General features: G+C 37.3%; 1 protein-coding gene across 6 annotated transcripts in view; it reads right to left on the reverse strand.

Moving 5' to 3' along the window:
- Positions 1–27,888, reverse strand: part of cnot4b (CCR4-NOT transcription complex, subunit 4b) — a 196,107-nt gene that overhangs the window by 35,111 nt on the left and 133,108 nt on the right. For all 6 annotated transcript variants that reach the window (XM_039769478.1, XM_039769475.1, XM_039769473.1 and 3 more), the window contains 2 exons: positions 18,955–19,012; positions 15,715–15,970 (listed from right to left, as the gene is read on the reverse strand). In XM_039769478.1, the coding sequence (XP_039625412.1) occupies positions 15,715–15,970; positions 18,955–19,012 (314 nt within the window). The remainder of the gene's footprint in view (positions 1–15,714; positions 15,971–18,954; positions 19,013–27,888) is intronic.

Below are 27,888 nucleotides of genomic sequence, written 5' to 3' on the forward strand. Positions count from 1 at the left end.
CACCTGTCCTTGAAAGGAAAAGCAGCGCTTACAGAGCTCGCCAACATATCATGCAAAGTCATGTTTGTGATTATGTTTTGTGGTGGTCTTTACATAAAAACATTTATATGTTACTTATATAAAAGCCAGATCAAATGTTATTGACCTACAGCATAAAATCGCAAGTAAACTGCAGAGCTTCCTGTGTTTGATTGACAAGGGCATGCTCACCAATTACATGTGTAATGCCACGAAAAGTGCCTGCTGACACTTCAGTATGTGAGCAAGGGTGTAAGAATGCAGTTAGACTTCTTTTTTGGGCACATACACAGTCCAGATCTAAACACTAGTGTGGAGAGTTTCTTGCGTACTGAAGAGTCTTGGAAACATCTTTCTCCCATGGGGCGACTGGGATATTTTCCTGAATCAGTTCAAACACAGCTGCGTAGGGTGTAACAGGATCTTCCACCTACAGCTAAAGTCACTTCAGTGCACATGTACTTTGTGAGCATGTCCGTGTCGATCAAACAAAGGAAGCTCTGCAGTTTACTTGTGACTTTACACTACAGGAAGATAAGTAAATAAATCAAGGTAAATAACATTCAATCTGACATTTATATACAAAGTACAGTGATGACAAACGTGCAACGGCAGCTTCCACCTGCAGCTATAGACTCTTCAGACATGTGCGCATGGGACTCAACTAAAAGGGACCAGGAAACGGCAATTCCACGCCAGGCCAGGGGGCAGCGGGGTGCACTAAATTTCTCTCTCTTCTTTCTGTAGACCAAACATGAGAAATCCTTCCTGTCCCGGCAGCTCACTACTCAAAATGTTTATTTTGGGACGCAGGAAGGTGCAACTTTTTGAATATGAGTCAGCAGTTCTTACCGCTGTACTAACAAAGAAATTGTGACAAACTACACTAAACTGATATTTTTCTCTTCGGTTATTAAAGTCTTGAATAAAAGTGCACTTATTCTGTTATATTTGTACCTTTTGTGAAAGTGCTATAAGATGGACACTATATAGTGCCCGACCCAACTGGACACGGGATGCACGAGTAAAATAGACAGACTTATTTTTCTTCAGCTGGAGGGCACGTCTTCCCCGCAATCCATCCAGCCACAACACAGTCCCAAGCACACAAGTAACAAAAGCACTTTTCTCTTCCTCACAGCACCACCACTTCTCCCAGGCAACCTTGTCCTCCACCTGATTCTGGCCGCTGAGTAGTGGTTGCTAGCTCCTTTTATAATTCACCCGAAAGTGCTCCAGGCTGCACTTCCGGGTGTGATGAACATGCTGCCCACAAGGGCTCAAGAGTCCCAAACACAGCACCCCCTGGCGGTGCCTGCGGGACCCATCAGGGCTGCACCCAACTCCAATTCCCAGGGAGCCCTGTGGGAAACCGAGGCACTGCTCCACCCCAGGGGGGCGGCCATCTAGCGTCCAGGGGGAGGTATTGCACTGCCCAGGGCTTCTCCCCCTGAATATAGTGTGCAGGGGCATCCCAGCTGGGCATGGATGCCACCCGCCTGCCTCACTGCTTATTTGATATTTGGACTTCAGTCTTCACCTATTATATACTTCATGTCAAAATTTTGTCATTAGTACTAAAACATGAAAAAAGTTTGTCTTTTAGGAATGCATTCAACATTTCTTGCGTTTCCTGTCATCCTAAACTTACAAAGATTTTTGCAGACACGGAACACACATGAAATGCATGTGTTCCAAATAATGATATATTATTTACCCTATACAGCTCTAGGTACCTCACTCCCAGATAAACAAGGCTTGAACTGGGGCAGCTTTTGCCCTTTCTGTGGCGATTGGAGGGGGTGGGGAATGGGGTAGCATGCTGCTTGCGCTTATAGACAAATTTAAAACACAAAAGACTCTGATGGAGAGGTGCGAATGGATTTAAGGAGGGCCGGGTTTACAAGTTTTTCGTAGGCTTTGGTAATTCTAGTGTTAAATTTCTTTTTGGTAGAGGGTGACCTGATGTTATTTAAGCAAAACAACGTAAGTGGTCATTGCTAAGAATGATGAAGTAGTAGTCCAATCTGCAGTGCTAAGAATAAATTCAAAACCATAAGGGCAAAAAAAGTGCAATATCATGCTTCAATGTAGGACTATAACAAATATTATAAATATAAAAATGTAAGCAAAAAATGCATCTGAATAATTGTGTGTTTACTTTGGCGCTTTCCAGTGTAATTAAATTATCTAAGAAATTCTTAGTGCAATCTTTAACATTTACATAGAGTGGTGTCAGTGTTGTTTTTCCTAACAGTAATACTTGCTTAAAATTAGCTTAAAACAAAACCCCAAAACAAAGAATAACAATAAAATAAACAGTGCCAAAGAGGAAAACAAATAGAAAATAAATAGAAAATCTTAAGATGTTTTAGAATCCTTAAGCAAATTACAGTGCAATATTGTACAGTACTTTTAAATGATGTTTCTTTCTCATTAATTATAGAGAATGTGCATTAAGACGATTTGAATTCATCCTCTTTAAAAAGCCTACTTATATTTTAGTTCAAAGAATGCAGGGTTCTGAACGGGCATTTCAGTAGAAGTGCATGAAAATAGAAACACAGTGAGACATAATTCACGTTGATTTGCCAAGGCACAAACATAGAATTTGTAAGCTGATCTTATTTACAATAATAAAAATGTCCAATTAACAATATATACAAAAATAAAACATAATGAAGCTTTTCTCAGTTTCTAAAAAACTGATGATGGCTAAGTGAAATATGAAAATTAACAAAAGCACAATGGAATCCCTTTGTGGAACAGTCCATTCCAAAAAAGTTAATTTTAGGTATATTCTAGCATTGTTTAACCTACCTTAAAACTGATGAGATTTTACATGTAGCATCAGCAATACAAGTGAAAACTTTACTGGAATAGGCTTGAGAACTGGGACAGTCAACAACGTTACCATAATCTGCTCTTGAGCAAATCACATATGGAGTGTGCACTGAAGCACTAGCACTTACCATGTGTATTTAACCTCATGTCAAACTATTTGTATAAAATTAAGAAACATAATTTAAATTTTCCTTTTCATTCTTTTCAGTTCAGTTTAATTCCAAAACTATATCTATACTACTAGCTTGAAAACAAAATGCCACTTTCAGTTTTTAGGTCCAGTTTATTTTTTTTTTCTTTTCTAATTTATACTATACAGTGTGTATATATCTACATACAGTGGAACCTCGGTTCACGAACGTCTCGGTACAGGACCAAAAAGTTTGCCAAACTATTGCCTCGGTTCACAACCACACACTCGGTATATGAACAAGCCAGTTTCCCTTTCCGTTTGTGCACACTAATGATTTCCGCACGTGTTGCATTGTTCTCGGTCAGACGTGCGTGCTTGCACATGCGTGCATGCTTTCGCTGTGAACTCTTTGCTCTATTTCATTTCCCTTCCGGTTAGTACGCGCCGATTACTGTATTTAAGCACGTGTTGCGCCACTTCATTGTTCTCAGACAGACGTGCGTGTTTTATCTGTGATCTCTTTGTGCTCTACAGTATTTTGTGTGCTTTTGCAGTTAACCATGGCTTCTAAGCAAGTGAAGAGTGGTGAGACGAAAGTTTTGCAGAAAATTGAAATCTAAGTAAAAAAAGAAATTATTGAAAAGTATGAGCGTGGCGTTCGTGTTACTGATCTTGCCGCCAAGTACAAGAAGTCAAAATCTACAATTTCGACTTTTCTAAAGCAGAAAGAATCTATTAAAGCAGCTGACTTTGTAAAAGGAGTTACAGCATTAACCAGGCAGAGGCTTCAAGTGCTGGAAGAGGTGGAAAAACTGTTTACCAGTTTACTCATTTACCAATTTGAGAACCCTCGTGCTTTCAAGCAGCACAATGTAAACAAAGCCAGACTGCCAGTAATGTGGAGGGCAAACACGAAGGGTTGGGTCACAAGGACTTTATTTTTGGAATGGCTGCATGAGGCTTTCGCTCCCACCAGCTAAACAGCTAAAAACACCAGAAACCCAAGAAATCACACTCGACTCATGCAAGGTTAGTTTTCTTGGTTTTTCTTATGGTTTTTGTATTACGGATTTTTCAAATGTTCATTTTTCGGTTCGTAGCGTGAATTCTTGCAGTGTTACTTTTCACTTTTTTCAAATGTTCATTTTTTCCCCCCTGTGCTTAAAACTCATTAAAAAAGTGTTTACAGCGAGTGGTGAGTAGCGAGATTTGTTGCAATGTTACTTTTCTTGGTGGTTTATTTAATTACAGTTTTTTCAAATGTTCATTTTTTTCCCCTGTGCTTAAAGCTCATTAAAAAAAGCGTTTATACAGCAATCGGTTGCAAGGCTATAGTGCAAACTCCTGTAATGTTACTTTCTTGGCTGCTTGGGGTTGGTTTTTAAATAAAGTTCGGATTTGTTCAAATGTTCCTTTTTTTCCCCCTGTGCTTAAAACTCATTAAAAAAAGGGTTTTATACAGCGATCGGCTTGCAAGGCTATAGCACGAACTGCTGCAATGTTAGAGAGAGAGAGAGAAATGGCGAGCTAGCCTGCGTGCTGGAGAGAGAGAGAGAGAGAGAGAGAGAGGGTGAGTGAGCCTGCGTGCTGAAGAGAGAGAGAGAAAGAGAGAGAGAGAGAGAGAGGCGAGCGAGCCTGCGTGTGCAGCTAAACAGGAAGCCTGGGTGTTTGTGTCAGTGTTATTCAATGTTTTTACATTAGTTTACTATTACACTGTGCATTCTATGGTGTAATTAACTATATTTGTGCTTAAAAATCTTTAAAAAAATATATATTTACATACAGCTTGTACGGTCTGGAACGGATTAATTGTATTTACATACAATCCTATGGGGGAAATTGCTTCGGTTCACGACCACATCGGTTTACGACCAGAGGTTTGGAATGAATTATGGTCGTGAACCGAGGTTCCACTGTGTATATGTATATATGTGTATATATTAAATATATATATATATATGTATATATTAAATATATATATATATGTATATATTAAATATATATATATATGTATATATATATATATATGTATATATATATATATATATATATATATATATATATACTAGCAAAATACCAGCTTACATGGAGAAGTAGTGTGTTAAAGAAGTTATGAAAAGAAAAGGAAACATTTTGAAAATAACGTAACATGATTGTCAATGTAGTTGTTTTGTCACTGTTGTGAGTGATGAGTGTTGCTGTCATATATATATATATATATATATATATATATATATATATATATATATATATATACACTAATAAAAGGCAAAGCCCTCACTGACTGACTGACTGACTTATCACTAATTCTCGTGTGGGTAGAAGGCAGAAATTTGGCAGGCTCATTCCTTACAGCTTACTTACAAAAGTTGGGCAGGTTTCATTTCGAAATTCTACGCGTAATGGTCATAACTGGAAGCAATTTTTCACCATTTACTGTAATGGAGTTGAGCTGGATGGCCGTGGGAGGCGGAGTTTCGTGTGACATCATCACGCCTCCCACATAATCACGTGAACTGACTATCAACGCAGTTCGTAGAAAACCAGGAAGAGCTCCAAAAAGAGCTAAAGAAAACATCCATTATATAATTGAGAAGGCAAGGAAACAATAAGAAGCGAGCGACTAACATTTACAACCATATTCATGAGTGCTGCTACTTCGGAAACAAAGCATGGTGTAAACATAAAGTTTAAATTAAGTTCATAGACAGGCTGCCGCTGGTGTTTGTCATGCCCATAGTAATGCGGGATACAAGTTTAATCAGAGGACGCAGGATATAAAAGAGAGTTTTGATGACTTTGTAACTAAGTTAAAATTGCAGGTGAAGGGCTGTGCTTATGCAAATTCCGAGAGACGGTGTTTCTGGGGGATTGACAGTTAAGGCGGGTGGGGTAGTCACGTCATCAACTCCCCTCCCATTCACCTCATTTCGCTCTGAGCTGAGCTCCATGGCTAACGCTGTCTTCCGAAGCAACTTCGTCACACTGCCACCAAATACAGAAAAATCCACAAGTTAATACACACGCTGTCTCTAGAGTTTCTCCACACTCAATGTATTCCTCGCGTCCCCTTTATCCCCTCTGATCTCCCATTTCAATTCAGATGCCTCCAATTTCCAGTAAGGCTCTGCTGCGTGATGACAAGTAATAAGTCTCAGGGACAGACCCTACAAAACGATGCCATTGATTTCAGGCAAGATTGCTTTTCTCCTGGACAACTATACTTGCATTCTCAAAAGTGACCTTGCGCAGCTTCGTCATATTACAACCGGAGTGCAGCCAGAAACTTTGAAGTGCAGCCAGAAACTTAAGTGCCGGGTCTTACTTAACATTAAATTAACCCGTGGACATCGCAACATCACACAAGAGAGCAGCTCAAGTGAACTTACTGAACGCAGTACGAGTGATCACTTCCATGCATCAAACCTGTTCAAAAAACACATTACACAATTGACAAGGTGATGGCTTTATATTGCGTTCGTTTATAAAGCAGCAAAGAGGCTGTGTGAAGGCAACTACACAAAAAAACAGCAGAGCGCCACACTCTGAATGTATTCCTGGCATCAACGTTATACTCCCTGATCTCCCATTTCAATTGAAACGCCTCAAATTTCCAGTAAGGCTCTGCTTCGCGATGACAATTAATAAGTCTCAGGGACACACCCTACAAAAGGTTGCCATTGATTTGAGACAACATTGCTTTCCTCCTGGACAAACATATATATAAATATATACACACCCCGATCTACATACTGTCAAATAAATGAACCACACACCCTAGCGCAACATGAGAGGCTTCGCCTTTAGCACTGACATCTGAGGTTCGATTCGCGAGAGTGGGTGCAGTGAGTGTGGACTGCCTGATGAGCCCATCAGTCAGTTAGATTTAGTCTTTAAATTTGTATGGTGAAGAAAAATTTATGCAATGATGATTATATTTAACTTTCATTCCTACTAAACATATTTCTGTCGACCAAATAAAAATTACTTATATTTAAAATTTAAATAGAACTTGAACAAATATGATAGTTCATAATACCCACGCAGCACTAAGTGCACGTAAGATTAGGAGTCATCCGTTTTAACAAGCAGCGTATTGTCTATATCAGTATAGATATCCAGGAGGATTTCTTTTTCCCATTGAGATCTGATGTGTTTTCAAGTGTTCCTTTAATTTTTTTGAGCAGTTTATACACACACACACACATATATACATATACATATATATATACATACACACACACAGCTTCGCAGCGGAGAAGTAGTGTGTTAAAGAAGTTATGAAAAAGAAAAGGGAACATTTTAAAATTAACGTAACATGACTGTCAATATACAGTAATTGTTTTGTGTTATGAGTGTTGCTGTCATCAAGGATTTGATTATCATTATTTCTTTCAATCAGGTTCGTATTTGTAGGATGTGTTGTGTTCAAGTTACATTCCGTGTTTGTCAATCGTTGTAAAGATAACAGGTTTCATTCATCGATTCGTTTCTTACTGCATCAATGAACAGCTCGTCGTCTTCTTTATCTGAGACGTGACACACTGCATGCACGGGTTTTTTTTACACTGTCTTCATTTAGCGGGGCATTGACTTTTTCCACCGTGTGCTTTGTTTCCGCAGTAGCTGCACTAATGAATATGCTTGTATGTATCACACGCTTCATTTTTTTTCTGCCTTTTCAATTGTGTAATTCGGTTTTTGTTCAGCACTCTTTGGAACTGTTGCTTTTTGTCTATGCACTGCGTCATTTCATGTGAGCCGCTCGATGTACATGCATCGAAGTTTCCCAGCTGTGCTGGTGCCATCTCGTGCGATGTCCACGGCTGTATTTAATGTTAGCTAAGACCCAGCACTTAAAAGTTTCTCTCGCCGTTTCGCTGAGTTTGTGCCAAACACCACCCTGACCATCTCATCTTCCTCTGTATAAGCACAGTCCTTCACCCGTGAATATTTAGCGGCAGTGTTTCTATTGGATTGCCGCTGACAGACGGCCTTATATGGGCAGGCACTAAATTACGTGGACGGGCATCGAGCAGAAGTCTATTATAGTATATGGACGAAAAAATAGGTTCCAGTTATGACCATTACGCGTAGAACTTCGAAATGAAAACTGCCCAACTTCTGTAAGTAAGCTGTAAGGAATGAGCCTGCCAAATTTCAGCCTTCTACCTACACAGGAAGTTGGAGAATTAGTGATGAGTCAGTGAGTGAGTGCTTTGCCTTTTATTAGTATAGATATATATAGATATATAGATATATAGATATATAGATATATATATATATATATATATATAGATATATAGATATGTATATATATATATATATATACAGTAATCCCTCCTCGATCGTGGGGGTTGCGTTCCAGAACCCCCCGCGATAGATGAAAATCCACGAAGTAGAAACCATATGTTTGTATGGTTAGTTTTATATATTTTTAGCCCTTATAAACTCTCCCACACTGTTAACATTATTATAGCCCTCTAGACATGAAATAACACCCTTTAGTCAAAAGTTTAAACTGTGCTCCATGACAAGACAGAGATAACAGTTCTTTCTCACAATTAAAAGAATGCAAACATATCCTCCTCTTCAAAGAATGCGTGTCAGGAGCAGAGAATGTCAGAGAGAGAGCGAGAGAAAAGCAAACAATCAAAAAATCAATCTGTGCTTTTAAGTATGCCGAAGCACCGCGATAAAGCGGCATTTTTTAGAGGAGCGTTCGTATCCCCTAGGCAAACAGCCTCTGTGCAAACAGCCCCTCTGCTCACACCCCCTCCGTCAGGCAGAGAGAGTACGAGAGAGACAGATAAAAGCAAACAATCAAGCACCGAGCGGGAAGCACATCATATTGAATTGAGGAGTTTTATTTAATATGTAATACGTGCTCTGATTGGGTAGCTTCTCAGCCGTCTGCCAATAGCGTCCCTTGTATGAAATCAACTGGGCAAACCAACTGAGGAAGCATGTAGCATAAATTAAAAGACCCATTGTCCGCAGAAATCCGCGAACCAGCGAAAAATCTGTGATATATATTTAGATGTGCTTGCATTTAAAATCCGCGATGGAGTGAAGCCGCGACAGTCGAAGCGAGGGATCACTGTATAGATAATAGATATAGATAGAGAGAGAGTACATTTTCCCAAAATTTTCACATTGGACACACTTTTTTGAAGCACACGGCAACTCTCTCCAACCATATGACAAGATGTTAATGGATGCGAAAAATCTTAGAGATGAGCAACTAGCAGGGCTAATGAAATAGAATACTTAACTCCTGAAAATGAATCAAAAAACAATACATTGTTATTGTTTAATGGAATTTCTGGAAAAAAAAAATTAACACTTATATCTATGATAGGTAGGTGCCCTGTCCAGGACTAGCTCCTGCCTACACATATTGCTTGCTGAGACAGGCTCCAGATGCAACACGACTCTGCCCTGAATAAGTGGGTTTAGGAGATGGGCAGAGGTAATGTTTATTAATGTAACAACTAAAATTTGACTAAAGCACACAGACACATTTTTGAATGGTACCAGAGGGAGTGGGATGCAATCTGAAGTTACAAGTAATTTCTGTACTTCCAGTCCAGCCACCATAAAAAACCTCACACTGTTCCATTCCATCTGAACTAGTTTGGTGCTGCGGTGTCACCCGTTGCATGGCTGCACTCAGGTACTTATCTGGGATCCTGATTTGGTTTGTCATGTGGTGGGTGCGGCAATGTGCTGTATCAGTGCATGCTCCTAACAGTGAGTTCAATTAAACAATTAATTTTGCATTATAAAATGGGTATAAGCAACAGTAAAGTTTGATGTGAAACAGTTTGTAAACAACACAAAATGCTGTTTTGTAGGAATTCTAAAACAACTACCTTTAAACGACAACTTTGGTTTTACAAAGTTAGGCCTAATTTGGAACAAATCTGAAAAAAGATGTGGAAAATCAAAACATTTGGCAAGTGACATTTAAAATTTTCATGAATTTGACTTATCCCTTAAATATTAGTCTACAGTAATTGTTGCTAAGATACTAACAAGCTAAGGTCTCTTTGATACACTAATGCAGTTTCATAATAGCAAATGTTACAAACCTGACAAAGTGATTGTTTGACAAATGTAACTTGGAAAGTATGCTGATATGCAAGCAGCTTTAAATCAATTGTTTAAATTAAAATTTTTAAAATTATATTCACGATCACTAATTCACATGGAAATAACACAATACTGTTTTCATTTTTTAGTATTTGTTTAAGCAGTATCTATTTCAAATGAATAATGAATGAATGTAAAATTAATAAATGTAGTATGTACAGTACACATAATAAGATCAGTTGGGCAGTCTATGATGATCATGGAAATATAAGCCTCTCTTTTTAATTCCATATCAAAACCACACCACTATCTGTTAATATTTTAAAAAATAATTACAAAAAATGTAGGTGTACACAAGAAAACTTAAATGACACATGCATGCACAGAAACATTTCAATATTTTTAAACAGATAAAGAAACATCACCTTTACTTTTACCCAAGAACAGATCCTTACTTAACAGTATATTGGATATGGAATGAGTGAATGTGGGTATGTTATGACTGTGCCCAGCAGCAGACTGGTAACCTGTTCAACCAGTCCTATTCTCCATTGCATTGGTGATATTTAACATACATAGACATTGGCAAGAAAACAGTTAATTAAAATTAATCTAGGTAAATTTTCAATTAAGTATTAGTTCATAATTTATGTACTATGTTTGATTAACTGTAATCTTGAAATGAAATGTCTTAGCCCTATAGAGGGGGTCAACATTAACAATATAAGGCATTTGTTCCAAGAATCAAGTTTTTGTAATCCAATCACTTTTTTTTTTTTTTTTAATATAAACTTTTCAGTGTAGTATATGGCTTTACATTTTTAAAGTCTGAAGTACTAATCAAACTTGAAACTGTCTGGCAGTTGTAGCTTTGCAAAATATGATCTGTATGCTGCACTGTTGGTATAAATAGTAGTTTACACATAGATTGTATTGGTGAAATCATAAATTAGCAGTATGGTCAGAGATATAAAATAAGTTATAATTGTTAAGTTATTATGATCTAATGGTCAATAAAGATACTGTAATTATATTTTAATGTGACCGCTTCCTTCAAGAAACAAAAGTTTGCTCAAAGATTAAATGTCATCATTTTGAGGAACTGGGCCACTCAACAAAGTTCCCATAATCTGCTATTGAGCAAATCACATATGTATTGTCTGCTGCAGCAATAGTACTTAACTTGAGTGTTTTATTTTGCCTTAATTCACAATGAAGCCACAGGCAGAAGCCTGCAGATTGTAAAATGATCATTGTAAACAGAGACTTAAAATATTGGTGATCAGCAAGAAATGAAGTCTAAAAATGAATGGAGGGTCAACCAGATTACTAAAACAAGGAACACTACTGGATTTGCTGTAAAATAAAATATTTTGGTCAATAAAGTAATGAAAGAGTTAATACTAATTATTAACTTGTTAGCAATGGCCCATTAATACTTAATAGGCAATATCTTAATGCAAGATGATGTAAAGTCAGCAAACAAGCGTATAAAAGAGCATATATCTCAGACAGTCACTGAAGACTTTCCTATGGAAAGACGGTAGATGGATGGATGACATCCCCTGCTGTCTGTACCAAGGACCATGCCTCCAATTCCTCCGACAATGGAAAGGGAGGGATATATTGTCTCGAGAAGGACTACAATTAAAAGAAAAAAACAAAAAAAAAAAAAAAAAAAACACACATTTACAAGGAGCATACATGCCCTGCTGGATGCAATCAGAGTTTTAAAAAAGCAACCAAAAAATGAAAAACTTGACTTTGTGTTTTTAGTCTAGCAGTATAAATGCAGTATTGTAAAGAAAGTGCAGAACTGATCTGAATAGAGGAAAAAAGAAAAATTAAACAAACATGTTGCATAATTTTATATGAACAGTTTGACTTAAGAGAAAACAAACCTGGTAAATGCAAGTGCTGCGGTAGGTGCTACACATGTGATTTGCTCAAGAGCAGATTATGTGAATATTGCTAAGTGGACCAGCTCCTCAAGCCCATTCCAGTAAAGTGTTTAGTTTTATTACTGATGTTGTACGTAAAATATGAAAGGATTTGAAGCAGTTTAAAAATTCCTAGAATACAGTACCTCACAAAAGTAAGTACGTCCCTCACATTTTTGTAAATATGTCATTATATCTTTTCATTGGACAACACTGAAGATATAACACTTTGATACAATGTAAAGTAGTCAGTGTACAGCTTGTATAACACTGTAAATTTGCTGTCCCCTCAAAATAAGTCAACACACAACCATTGATGTCTAAACCGCTGGCAACAAAAGTGAGTATACCCCTAAGTGAAAAATGTCCAAATTGTGCCCTAATTGTGCCCAATTAGCCATTTTCCCTCCCAGGTGTCATGTGACTCGTTAGTGTTACAAGGTCTCAAGTGTGAGCAGGTCTGTTAAATTTGGTGTTATTGCTCTCACACTCTCTCATACTGGTCACTGGAAGTTCAACATGGCACCTCATGGCAAAGAACTCTCTGAAAAAAGAATTGTTGCTCTACATAAAGATGGCCTAGGCTATAAGAAGATTGCCAACACCCTAAAACTGAGCTGCTGCACGGTGGCCAAGACCATACAGCGGTTTAGCAGGACAGGTTCCACTCTGAAATGGCCTCGCCATGGTCGACCAAAGAAGTTTAATGCACGTGCTCAGCGTCATATCCAGAGGTTGCCTTTTGAAAATCGACGTATGAGTGCTGCCAGCATTGCTGCAGAGGTCGAAGGGGTGGGGGCGTCAGCCTGTCAGTGCTAAGAACATATGCCGCGCACTGCATCAAATTGGTCTGCATGGCTGTCGTCCCAGAAGGAAGCCTCTTCTAAAGATGATGGACAAGAAAGCCCACAAACAGTTTGCTGAAGACAAGCAGACTAAGGACATGGATTACTGGAACCATGTCCTGTGATCTGATGAGACCATGATAAACTTATTTGGTTCAGATGGTGTCAAGCGTGTATGGCGGTAACCAGGTGAGGAGTACAAAGACAAGTGTGTCTTGTCTACAGTCAAGGATGGTGGTGGGAGTGTTATTGTTTGGGGCTGCATGAGTGCTGTCGGAACTGGGGAGCTACAGCGAATTGAGGAAGCCATGAATGCCAACATGTATTGTGACATACTGAAGCAGAGCATGATCCCCTCTCTTCGGAAACTGGGCCGCCGAGCAGTATTCCAACATGATAACGACCCCAAACATATCTCCAAGAGGACCACTGCCTTGCTAAAGAAACAGGGTAAAGGTGATGGACTGGCAAAGCATGTCTCCAGACCTAAACCCATCCGAGCATTTGTGGGGCATCCTCAAATGGAAGGTGGAGGAGCACAAGGTCTCTTAACATCCACCAGCTCCGTGATGTCATCATGGAGAAGTGGAAGAGGATTCCAGTGGCAACCTGTGAAGCTCTAGTGAACTCCATGCCCAAGAGAGTTAAGGCAGTGCTGGAAAATAATGGTAGCCACACATAATACTGGCACTTTGGGCACAACTTGCACATTTTTCACTTAGGGGTATACTCACTTTTGTTGCCAGCGGTTTAGACATTAATGGCTGTGTTGACTTATTTCGAAGGGACAGCAAATTTACAGTGTTATGCAAGCTGTACACTGACTACGAGGGATGTACTCACTTTTGTGAGATACTGTATATCTATTGCAACTGGCAAAGTGTTTTTAGTCTAGCACTACAAATATAGCCTTGGAATAAAAGTGCAGAAGTGATCTGAAAAAAAGTGAAAAAGAAAAACACAATCATAACATGTGCACAGTTTGACTGCATTGTACAGTGGTGTGAAAAACTATTTGCCCCCTTCCTGATTTCTTATTTTTTTGCATGTTTGTCACACAAAATGTTTCTGATCATCAAACACATTTAACCATTAGTCAAATATAACACAAGTAAACACAAAATGCAGTTTTTAAATGATGGTTTTTATTATTTAGGGAGAAAAAAAATCCAAACCTACATGGTCCTGTGTGAAAAAGTAATTGCCCCTTGTTAAAAATAACCTAACTGTGGCGTATCACACCGGAGTTCAATTTCCGTAGCCACCCCCAGGCCTGATTACTGCCACACCTGTTTCAATCAAGAAATCACTTAAATAGGAGCTGCCTGACACAGAGAAGTAGACCAAAAGCACCTCAAAAGCTAGACATCATGCCAAGATCCAAAGAAATTCAGGAACAAATGAGAACAGAAGTAATTGAGATCTATCAGTCTGGTAAAGGTTATAAAGCCATTTCTAAAGCTTTGGGACTCCAGCGAACCACAGTGAGAGCCATTATCGACAAATGGCAAAAACATGGAACAGTGGTGAACCTTCCCAGGAGTGGCCGGCCGACCAAAATTACCCCAAGAGCGCAGAGACGACTCATCCGAGAGGTCACAAAAGACCCCAGGACAACATCTAAAGAACTGCAGGCCTCACTTGCCTCAATTAAGGTCAGTGTTCACGACTCCACCATAAGAAAGAGACTGGGCAAAAACGGCCTGCATGGCAGATTTCCAAGACACAAACCACTGTTAAGCAAAAGAACATTAGGGCTCATCTCAATTTTGCTAAGAAACATCTCAATGATTGCCAAGACTTTTGGGAAAATACCTTGTGGACTGATGAGACAAAAGTTGAACTTTTTGGGAGGCAAATGTCCCGTTACATCTGGCGTAAAAGGAGCACAGCATTTCAGAAAAAGAACATCATACCAACAGTAAAATATGGTGGTGGTAGTGTGATGGTCTGGGGTTGTTTTGCTGCTTCAGGACCTGGAAGGCTTGCTGTGATAGATGGAACCATGAATTCTACTGTCTAACAAAAAATCCTGAAGGAGAATGTCCGGCCATCTGTTCGTCAACTCATGCTGAAGCGATCTTGGGTGCTGCAACAGGACAATGACCCAAAACACACCAGCAAATCCACCTCTGAATGGCTGAAGAAAAACAAAATGAAGACTTTGGAGTGGCCTAGTCAAAGTCCTGACCTGAATCCAATTGAGATGCTATGGCATGACCTTAAAAAGGCGGTTCATGCTAGAAAACCTTTCAATAAAGCTGAATTACAACAATTCTGCAAAGATCAGTGGGCCAAAATTCCTCCAGAGCGCTATAAAAGACTCATTGCAAGTTATCGCAAACGCTTGATTGCAGTTATTGCTGCTAAGGGTGGCCCAACCAGTTATTAGGTTCAGGGGGCAATTACTTTTTCACACAGGGCCATGTAGGTTTGGATTTTTTTCTCCCTAAATAATAAAAACCATCATTTAAAAACTGCATTTTGTGTTTACTTGTGTTATATTTGACTAATGGTTAAATGTGTTTGATGATCAGAAACATTTTGTGTGACAAACATGCAAAAGAATAAGAAATCAGGAAGGGGGCAAATAGTTTTTCACACCACTGTATCTAGCTTAGATACCAATTGTTTAATTACACTCATTACTCACTGATTGCTCCTAAAAAACGATCTTGTTAAGAAAAAGAGACCCATAAGAATGTTCAGTAAATACTTTGAGTTAATTCTAATGTTAATCCAACCCTGTAGCGATTATTTTAAATCCCAAGACAAATTTGAAAAGGTCAGTTTAAGAATTCATCTGGAAATTGACATAAAAAAAGAAGCTGCAGGTCACCTGAGGTAAATAGGCTCTGTGGCTCTGGTGCAGTTGGCCAGTCTGTGTTGTTCTGAGGAGAGCTGGGGAAAGGTGGAAGGCCGCTTGGGATAGGGTTAGGATGTCGAAAATTACTGTTGTCTGAAAATAGAGACTGTGATTCTGCCGCTGCTCCTTCAAATGGAGACCGTGCACTGTGATTGGATGCACTGATGGGAACAACCAAGCTTTGTTTTGGTAAACCAGGAGGAGGTGATGGTGAATCGCTACTGGAAATCTGAAATAAGAGCAAATACAACATTTACAAATACCTTCTTACATGATCTAAATAACAAAAGAATATATACTGCATATGTTCAAGTTTTCAAATTATACAATATCCACATTTGTTTAGTAAATTAAGTAAAATATTTAGTGGGTAGGTAGTCTAAGAACCATGATATGGTTAAAGGCAATATTCATTTAAAAAAAATCTGTCTACCAGCTGTTAAAAATTGTCATGTACATTATATTTACATTTACTTATTTGGCTGATGCCTTTATTCAAGGCGACTTAAAACATTTATGATACAATTGGTTACATTTATTGGTTTTCTAAATGGAGCACAGGCAGGGTTCAAGTGACTTACAATGTCAGCAGCAGGATTTGAACCCACAATCTCAGGGATTGAAGTGCAAAGCCTTGACCACTACACCACACTGCCTGCTTACACCTTAACACTAGAATTACCAGAGCCTACGAAAAATCTCGTAGATCTGTCGCACCTTAAATCTGCATTAGGGTGCGACATTGACATCAAACCCGTGAAGTTTTGATTACCATTCAACAGTTGATACTGGTGCACCACCGAAGAAGTCTTAGCAAATGCGTGTCAATGTCGCACCCTAACGCAAGTTCTTTTTCTGCAGTTATATTCTTGAATAGAAGCGCAATTGTTCCGTTATATTTGTACCTTTTGTGAAAGTGTTTCTTTGATATTTGGAAATCAGACTTCACACATTATACACTTCATGTCTACATTTTGTCAATTATTACTAAAAACATGAAAAACGTTTCTGATTTAGTGATGTGTTTACTGTACATAGATTGTTGTAGACAAGGAACACACATGAAATGCATGTGTTCCAAATAACGATATACCGTAGATCCCGGAATATAAGCCGAGAATTTCGTCCTAGATTTTTGGCTTGGAGTTTAGGGGTCGGTTTATCTGACAGTATCGTTTCAGATTCAAGATTTCCAGCGCAATGCCGGTTTTGCCGATGAATACGGAAGTAAATAATGATGAAACCACAGAGCCATCTTTCAGATGAAGAAGTAACTTTGCATGCCAGTACTTTAAATTAAATAAAAAATTTATTCAAAAAAGTGTTTTAGTTGTTGATTTTATTAATAAAATTTAGAATAAATTAAGCTTAAAAAAAAAAAATTTTTGTTTTGATTTATGACCAACATCTTGCGTTACGACCCGAATGCGGTCACGTGTATCCACTTGCACGATTGTAAACAAACAACCGAGGGCATTACTAGCGTCAGTTGGAGCCCAGATACATGTGTTTGTGGATGTAATTTCGGTCATTGCAGTGATTTACCTATATATATAATTCACTAAGACCATGCAAGCAAGACACATAATTGCTAAGGAAGGAAGAGAAGTTAAAGAAAGCGATCATAATTGAAACGAAGATGGAAATTGTGTGGAAATATGAGAGTGCAGTTAGTGTGACCGATCTTGCTAGTATGTACAGCATGTCGAAATCCACCATCTCGACAATTTTACAAAGAAAAGATTTGCAAAAGGAGGCTCCTTCTAAACAATAACCACCCTCCGTTTCATTCTCCTCCTCCTTCCTTCCTGCAGCCCAAAGATGTCAAATTAAATGGTGTGTTGTTTCTAGAATAGAATAGCTTTTATTGTCACTATACACATCTACAATGAGATTTAAAGCAGCTCCTTCAGTGCAGAAAAAAAGTTCTGTATAAGGCTTGTATGGTTGTTTTTTTAGCCTTAGTATAACGCCGGATCTGCGGCCCCACTTCTGCTTTCTTTCCGTCCTCCGTCTGTGTCGTCTCCTAGACCCGACAACAATCCACGGAGAGCCTGCTGGTCTCGCTATGTTGTCTGGGATGTTGTGCGTGTAATGAAAAAAACTCGAAACAGATGTCTGGCTCTGGACACCGATGTCTATAAGGTTCTGACGGGTGTAGCGGATGTTCGCCGAACCGATCGTGCACAAACGAAAAAAAAGGAAGAAAAAAAAAAAAAGTACAAAAACAACAAAAAAGCGCACTGAAAAGGAGAGCCCTGAGCCGCTGCGACAATGCACGCCGCCATGCTCCTAGCTTAATCTAGCCTACTTCTGGTAGGCTAGGCACTTTTAATAACTTTTTGGTTAGTACATTAGAAAAATTATTGGTGTTTTGGTAAATTATGCACATTATGCAACCCTTTTTTATTATTATAAGTGTTGCAGTGGGAGGTTCGGAACGCATTATGGGTTAGCCTTCACAAACGAATTAAGTTCATAAGTCAAGGGTCCACTGTATTGCGTATTTAAGTTAATCAAATTTATAACGAATCTCTGGAAATCCACCCGCTGATGTACCATATTTGCGTATATCGTTCCAACACAAAGGTTTCATTTTACCAAACTTTTACGCAATCACTTCCTGGTTTCCATCAAAAATGCCAGAAGTCTCAAATTCTCGCCGATAAACATAATAAATATACCTGAACACTTTTAAGGAAATTTAGAAAATTTTGCTTGGAGAAGGGGGTCGGCTTAAATACCGGTCATCGGCAAATACATGTAATTTAGTAGGTAGAGAAGGGGGTCGGCTAATATTCCGGGATCTACGGTAGTATTTATAAAAGGTGCAATTTTGCTTGACTTCTCACTCTATACAACTCCAAGCAACTGACACGCAGGTAAACAGACTTGAGATGAGAAAACTGTGCGCCGGTGGGGAATGTGATAGCAGACTGCCTGCTGCTTATCAACATGTTTAAAGGAAAAAAGACGCTGATGGAAAGGTGCGGAGTGATTTAAGGTGGGACTTTTTTTGTAAGCTCTGGTAATTCTAGTGTTAATTATGTGCTAATAAACATATACTTTTTTTTTTTGCTATTTTACTTCTAGTGTGAGGCACAAGTTTGAAAATCTTGGGACACTGCCAAATGAGATGAAGAAAGGGACAGTATCTTCCGATTTCCACAGTATAACAAACTATATTCTTGATTATCAACGAGTCTTACTTACCTGTTGTAAATTATCCCCATTCCCTATACTAAGGGATTCTGAAGATTTATCACTTGGGCTAAAATGCAGAAAGAAAATAGACATTATATAAACATGAGAATACATGTGTTAAATATATATAGAAATTCCATAGATTTAAAAATGTATTACCTATGGATCAATAAAGAGTCAAAACAAAAACCAAAAAGATAACAGCACAGCTTATAATTTTTGTTAATCATTACATCCTTTGCTGCACTTTGATTAACCTATTGCACTGTTCTGTGCCAATGTTTTTTTTTTTAATAAGCCTAGTAAGCCCACTTAAACATGACTGACTCTTGGCTTTTCCCCCCAAACATCTACTGTTGATAAAATCAGATTACAGTAACACTATAAGGGCATTAAGAAATTAATTTACTACATTGAATGTTAATGAGTGAATCTGATGTACTGTGCAAAGCTATAATTATTCCCCAACCCCATATTCCTGCTTAGCTGACTTGGCCATAGGTAGATTCTGGGGGGGAAAAAATCTGTAAGTAATAAATAAACCATAACAAAATATGGTTAAGAGTAGCATGGAGGCACAATAGTGTGCTGCGGCCACAACAATCCAGTGTCCTGAGTTTGAAACCTGCACCTGGATATTCTCCCCTCTGCAACGTTTTTTCCTCTTACATCACTAAAGACATAAAGGTTAGGTTAAAGGATGATTGTAAATGAGCCCTTGTGTGAGTTATGTACATATGTATATGTGGGCCTGTGCAATAATCTGGATTCCAATAATGGTCTGTTTCCTATCCTATGTCCAGTGTTACTAGGATAGGTCAACTGTGACTCTGAACTGATTCTCAATTGCAGTTCAGAATGTTATTGTACAAACTAGTATTGTTCATCTACGTTATTTCCCTGACTAACAGAAAATCATAAAGCTAATGATCAGTAAAATGTTCACTAAACATCTGAAGACAAAAAACAATGGTTTTATATCTTTCAAGTTTACCATTGGTTCACAGTACACAATTTAAACAAAAATGCCCGTGGGCACCCCACATGGGATTGGAGAAGATTTACAGTGCCCGTATGCCATCATTCAGGATTTTCACAAAAGTAAACATTTAGAATGCTTTTAAGTATGTTATGTAGTAATTCTACCAAAACTTTAATTAACATTTAGAAAAAATATCTAATACTACTAGTGCATGAGTATATAAGGTAGTGATAGTATAGAGGTACTCACCTGAAAAGAATCATCTTCCAGCTTTTTAAAATATTAAATATACAATGCTGCAAGAATAAAAATGCATTCCCTAACATGTATTGATCCTTCTTTCTATTCTATTAGCATATAAAGGACCATGTGATTAATGAATTGCACTAAATGGTTGTACTTGACAATTATTCAGTCAAGAAAAATAACAAAAAGGAAATTCCATGGATTGAAAAAGATATGAGAGAGGACCAGTTTTTACCCTGACCTATCAAGAGCAACACTCGTAAAACCAAACAAGTTTTAATTTTCAACATAATCCCTGTGAACACCAAACACTTGTTTCAAGGATCAAAAAGCATGCCACTTACAAATTCCAAAGCAAAGCAGTGTCACATTGACCAGCCAAGTGTGACCACTGAGGAACATAACCAATATAGACAAAACCTTCACCATCTTAAAATTATAAACCAATCTTGTTGGTGGTGTCTTGTCCAATTAATTATTTTGGTGTTGGAGATAATGCTTCCACGGCTTTGATTGTGGGTCACTGTAATATCACTAAGTTTTGTCCCGAGTTACAAAATGTTTCTTAAATTCCTCCACATTGAAATTAATGTGCTTGGAAGTCTCCTTCGAATAGTGGATTTGGTGATACATATTTCATAAATAAATAATCTAGGCATCTAATATGCATAGACTTTGCTCATATTTAAATGAATAATGGACTCAACTGACCAAACACTAACCCTTATAATTGTCTGTCATTGCCAAACGTTTTCTTCTATAATCAATACCAATTTGTGTCACCTTTGAGAGATATCCCATCATAGCATAATTCTAAAAGACATTTTCTTGACTGTGGATGAAAGAGAATAGTCCAGGCTCACAATGACTAGGTGAGAATGAATCTCTAAATTAATATTGTTCTTTAGGGTTAGAAATTCAAAGATTGCATTACATTTACTTTTGCATTGCTTCCGAGACAAAAATATATTGTACATTAAAACCAAAAATGTAAGAAATTTGTAATTCATGTATTCTACTACACAGGAGCTATTTTTTGCGGATTGCAAAATTAGTACAGCAGATTAGTTTAAGTTCAGGCTCAAAAAATTTTGTTCACTTCTCATACTATATGACTTGCTTAATCATGATAAGACAGAAAATCAGGAAGGATGGTTATCTTTCCTTATTTTTATCTTCCTTGTCCATTTTGTGTTTATGTTCTCACTCTATATCTAGTTCTGAATGAATTAAGAGCATGTAACACGTCAGACCGATTTCCACAGGACACAAGTTGATCTAGCTGAAGATGCGACGAAGAGAATATGAGCATGGGCAGCTCATCTTTTACGTAAGACAATGGCTACAAACTACAATGAGGGCCCACCTTTTAAGACTATCAACTGAGGACCAGGCACTGCCAATAGCTCATCTTTAGTATATGTATAGTTGCATGCGCTGTGATACGAAGCTCATAAAAATCACATACTAGATGGGGTTACAATCATGGTTAGTCACTTCATGATAAACCAAACCTACCACAATGGGAAAAAAATCTCTGAAAAATCACCTAGAACAAAATTTAGTTGACTATTATTAATCAAAAAGATGCTTTTATCTCATTTTAACTAATATTTAAAATTAACAAATAGAACCATCGTGGAATCAATCAGCAGATCAGCTGTCCCATTAACTGCTTATATGACATTTATATGGCAATAGTTAAAATGGCTTAAAAATGTTGCTGTGTTTCATTTATTTATTTATCATTATTATTTATGTGTCTTTATATATAATACGCTACCGCGGCCGTTCGTTTGTTGGTCAAGGATTTTAAATCACCTGTAGCTTGCAAACCATTTGACCTATTCACCTGAAATTTGGTACACATATACTACGTGACCTCTACTATCCACTTTCAGGTTGATGATTGACCTCCAAGGTTATTCCACTTATTTTTATTTTATTGTAGAATCAATTCTTGACAGCGGCCAGCAGGGTGGCCGTGCGGCACACGCGTACAGGTACCGTTCTCATTCCCTGCCACCTTCACCATCACATCCCCTACGTCTTCATATGTTAATCATTCTTGAAGCAGATAGAAGACTTAAGTGCCAACTAAGGGAAAAATTAAAGAAAACGTACTAAGTAATTGCAACACAAACACTGACTTATTCAGTTTTAATGCCAAAAAATGCTGACAAAAGAAGAGAAGAAGCAAGACACTAGGGTGGAGAAAAGAAGAGCTGCTCAGGAAGCAGCAAGTGCATCAACCTCTGAGCAAACGAATGCCAAGCGTGCAGAGAAAGTGTCTGAAAACTATGACTACTCAAGTCAAGTGTATTCACTGCACATTTGGATGCAGTGCGCCGTTACTGGTATATCTACAGTGTTCTCCTTAGTGTCTTTTACCCGGGTGCTCCGCCCGGCTAATTTAGTTGAACGCCTGGCTGTCATCTCGCATCTCACAGTTGTTTAAGCATTCAGTGTGTTCTGTGTGCAAAAATCCTTGTAGCACTCACTGTGGTTCCTGTTTAACGTGACCCGTTCTGCCATTCTTATATCTGCTCATATTTGGACCTGCGTTCATATTGCAAAGTGTGTGCAGAAACTCTTGCAGCACACACTGAAGCAAAAGTTTTGTCACTGAATTGCGGAGGGTTTTGTACAGAAGTGTATTAGGGCCATAGTGAAGAAAAAAAAAATACGGACAAAGTGAAGAAAACAAACTATATGTCGAGAATAAAGTCAAGATGTTGACTTTATTCTCAACATTTCCACTTTAATCTTGATGCTTATGACAAGAATAAAATCGACATGTTGCTACATAATTTATGGCGGGGTTTGAGAAAATCTAGTAAATTAAACATTAATTTTAAAGATGAAGTTTAGTTTACGATGTTCTACTTTTATGATTAACTACGAGAATAAAGTCAACATGTCGAATTTAATCTCGAGATAAACGGCAAGAATAAAGTGGAAATGTCGAGAATACGTACCTGCCGTAGTGCAAGTGTGAATTGAATATCCAACAGGCTCTCCCTTTCCCACTCAAAAGTCTTATTCATAAGTACTTTACATTTTTTTCAAATGTTTTACCAACATGAGCAAAAGAACTGTTCAGAAAACAACATTGCTCGGTTATTTCAGAAAAGAGACGCCACAAACTAATGAAGGTGCAGCGTCAACTCCTGATGGGGAAATTTCAGACAAAGACATTGCAGAGGCTGATCTATCAGATCTTTCTCTTCAGCACACACTCTGTCAATTTATAAATCTAAGCGCCGCTTATCCGGCATAAACAAACAATGGTTTAAAGATTTTGATTGGCTAATGGTCAATGAAAATGTTACGTGGTGCTCATTGCGCATGAAACACTCAAACAAACACCCCCCAAGGAGGAGTTACTTTGGGCAAACGTGTCATACACTAGAATTTGAAAAGAAAGCTTGGTGGACCATAAAAAAAGTAAAACTCGCATGGAGTCTTCTGCTGACCTTTTAGGAAAGCATGTACTTCAGCAAATTCGAATTAGTCAAATTAAAAGATCTGTATCTGTGTTAAATAACTTATAGATAGATGCTTTTGTGGGAGCTTTAAGATCCATGAATTGTTTGGCAAAAAATGAGTTGCCACATACAACGTTGTTTGAAAAGCTGTTGGGACACTGTAAAGAAATAGGTTGTTCCTTTTTACAACACCTCAATGCACATTACAACTCTGAAAGAATAATGCAAGAGCTGCTGGATGTCTTAGCATCAGAAATAAAATCTAACATACTGAAAAATATACACACTGAAAAGTTTTTCAGTATTCTGTGTGATGAAACCACAGACATCTCATATATAAAACAATTATTTACATTAAATATGTTTGCCAGGTCACTAAAGAGGTCAGAGTTAGTTTTGTATCAACCCGCAATATGATTGACGGCAAAGCGGAGGCTATAACCAACACACTGAGTGAGACTATGGACACTCTAGGCTTTAAAACTGCTAATCTGGTTGGACTAGGGTCAAATGAAGCGGCCGTTATGATTGGGAAACAGAAAGGTGTAACAAAACTGCTTAGAGATAAAACATCTGGACTCTTGGTCAACTGCCACTGTGTAAAACCACCGATTGGGCCTTGCAAGTGCCCAAGCAGCAGCTGCTTTACCTTATTTAACAAAACTGAACATCTTAAGGCAGCTATTCTATTTCTTCCAAAATTCTTCAGTTAGGATGGCTGGTTTAACAAAAATTCAAAATATTCTGAACATTCCCCAGATTAAGCTGAAAATGGCCAGAGACACTAGATGGCTGTTTGATGACTTTGCAGTACAGTCACTACGACAGTGTACGATGAGTGATCTCCTTGGAGGGCCCAGATCCTAGGCTTTATGGGAAAGCTTCAGACAACTGGGCCTCTAGGAAAAAAAGAAAAATAAATATTTAACTGAAGACACCTTCTGCATATGCAAGTTGGCTTTGAAGAATATTTTTATATTTTTCTTCATTAGGTTTCCTATATTTTTTTTTCATTGTTTTCACTTTTCTTCCCGACAGCGACAATACTTGTGCCTCTTGGTTTATGTCATAACAATTGTTATTTAAAATTTTTCTTAGGGTTGCAGGATCCTGAATTGGATACTTCTTAAATTTAATAAAAATATTCTGGCACAACCTTAAAAAAGGAAGTCATATTGAGCTTTGGAAAATAATAATAATTAACTAATAAAAATAGCGCACATTTAATTTTCTCCATCACCAAATTACCCCGTCCCACCTGGCTGGAAAAAATTTCTGGGGAGAACACTGATCTATATTATATTATAATTATATATATATATATATATATATATATATATATATATATATATACATATATACATATATATATATTTTTCTCATAAACTACTATGAATAGTGAGAAGAGCACTATATAAATATAAAGAATTATTATTATTAGTTTACAAATTGTATTAACTTGGGTTTTATGAAACTTTGGAACTTACTGACTCTCCTCTAACCTGAATGATGTGCCTAATGACATGCTTCACATGGCCATTTTAAATTTATGTCCAACAAATTGAAAAAAAACTGTGCAACCCTACCCTCATTTTTCATTCATCATAGAGTAGTTTCACTATAAACTTTATTACACGCGAAATATTGGCCTACTATCCCGCCATTACTGCACTTTGTGTAGATATCAGTTTTTCTGGATGACCTAGATTATTTGAGTTCAGAAATAAATGTCAAACAAATCAATGTAATAAGATGGCTGGAGATCAAAACTGAAAGCAATACTTTTATCACTGTAATGGAAAGCAATCACTAGTCTTCAATGTTCACATTCTGTGCACTATGAGGTCGGCTGTATTAAGCTGTTATCACTGGAACACATATTGCTATTAAATGTTAAATTAATTCTTTGGTAAATGAAACAATGCTGTATTTCAGTGTTAAAGCATGTGATATTTCTGAACTCAATTTTTAGTTTTTAATTACAGATAGTATAACCTTTATAATCAACTAATAAGCTATTCTCACCAGAATTTACCTAAGAATGAAGAAACTGATTAATATTTTTGAGATCATGCAACTCTAGTGAAGCCCAGTCTCTAACAAAATGGTAGAGGGCAAATAAAGTACGCTTTCCTGCACTAGAAAAGTTTGCAAATACATATTCCGAGTACTCTGTGACATCAGCTTAATCCCACTCGGCACAAAACATGGCCAACTAGAGGCAAAATCATGTTAATATGACATTTCTTCATTGAGAAATATCAATACAAAAAAAATGAAAACAATAATACTGGCTGTTATGTGACTCAGAGTCCACTACAAAAGCCGATGCAACTGAGCAGTTTTAGATTTCACTTTAAAAAAATGAATTGTATTCAGAAAATCATTTTTTGGTTCTTTTAAAGAGTTTCTATACCTAAACATAATAAAAAATTTTAAATTAAAAACTGTAAATGTAAATAATTACATTTAATGCATATCTGCCTTTTTGGCTTGTTTGCTGTAAATTTAAATACTTTTTTGATAAAAAATTTCAACTACAGCAGTGCTTATTACATATTTCACAAATGCATTTCCTGTATAAAATAGCCATGGTTACCAATTCAAAGAAGGTAGGTAAGCCGGTTAATGAATGTTTTATTATTTGATCATTTTCTGTTTTAACACCACAAATAACCAATAAATATTCTGCACAAAATACAATTAATAACAGTAACAATAAAAACAGCAACATCATCAGTAGCACAAAAATATTATCCAATAAAGGCAGTGTAAACAGCAAAACTGTAAAAACTTGCAATACAGTTGATTAAAAAAAACTATGAAAGTCATAAAAATATAACTCTTTGTGATATACATATTAATGCAAATCTGAGTAGAGCTGCAACTAACGATTATTTTGATAATCGATTAATCTACTAATTCTATCGATTAATTGAAAAGAATGGAACTTTTCACAAAATAAAGAGATTTGTATAAAGTTTTCAGAAATGTATTTTTTTTAAAAACTAACTACTTGCAGATATTTAAAAAATATAGGTTTTTATACAACATTCATAAAATAAATTTAAAATAAATAGAAAATTTAGTAGCACTTCTGGCTCTGGTTCTGCAATGAACACACACACACACAATTTCCTTAAAAGCAGAACAGTTTTAAATAAATTAACTAAACTTGCAATTTGGACTATGTATTCAGAATCACGCTAAACAGACGCTTGACTTAAAGCCGTAACTTGTTTGTTTTTTTTTTAGTTTCTTTGAAAGAGATGGTGTACTGGCAAAGCATCAGGTAAATATCTGACCACCACAATATTTCACCACAGAAGAATGTGTGTTACAATACTAAAAAATAAAGTCATGTAGATGCAAGTCTGCAGTAACCTTTGAACGAATATCTTTACCATATGTTGGGGAAATGTCCAGCCTATCTTCCTTTTGTAGCAAAACAAGTGGTTTCATTTGTGTGAAACTCAGCTCTTCCTTTGCTATGTAATATGCTGAGTTTATTTTATCTGAAAGTTCATATATTTTTGCATCATCATTCGTCTTTTTGTTTTGTGTCTGTAAATCTTTTATTACTACAGATTCTTTGGCACATTTGCTTGCAGCCTGCCATTTGCCATTGGATGTGTGCTGTTAGATTTTTCCCCATTTTAAACTGTGTAATCCTGCCACAAAGTCTGTTGTTTCGGCTAAACTAGGCTTTCTCCAGTAGTACTTTAACATTATCATGTCTTCCTCTAGATTGGACAAAACTCAGTTGAAGTCCGATATCCATCTGGTCTGTAACTTTCATTTTTTCCACCCAGCTCCTATCTTTTGACTCAGAAAAGCAATATGCCTTCTGCGACAGTACAGCGGTGAAACTCACAGCACATCAACCATGACGGAGTTTTTGATTTCCTTTGCACACAACGCTAAAAAAAAATTCTGGGACTTATGTTTCTTCAAAACCATTTTTTGTAAACACACACACACTAACATTACATATTTTTACAAGTGTGTAATGCAGCACGATAATGTAGCAGAGTGACCGCGTCAAAAAAAATGATACAATTTTAGTCGCATATCATGAAATTCTATTGCATATGCTAGTGTTTTATTTGTACTTAAGAGGACTGGACTATGACTGCGTTTAGTCCTCACTTTAAACCGAAAGTCATGTCATTATGCCCAGCCTAACAAACATTGCTTTCATATATCTTTATCACATAATTACGAAGT

Source organism: Polypterus senegalus, chromosome 11, assembly GCF_016835505.1.
Source record: "Polypterus senegalus isolate Bchr_013 chromosome 11, ASM1683550v1, whole genome shotgun sequence".
In the NCBI taxonomy this organism is placed as follows: Eukaryota; Metazoa; Chordata; class Cladistia; order Polypteriformes; family Polypteridae; genus Polypterus; species Polypterus senegalus.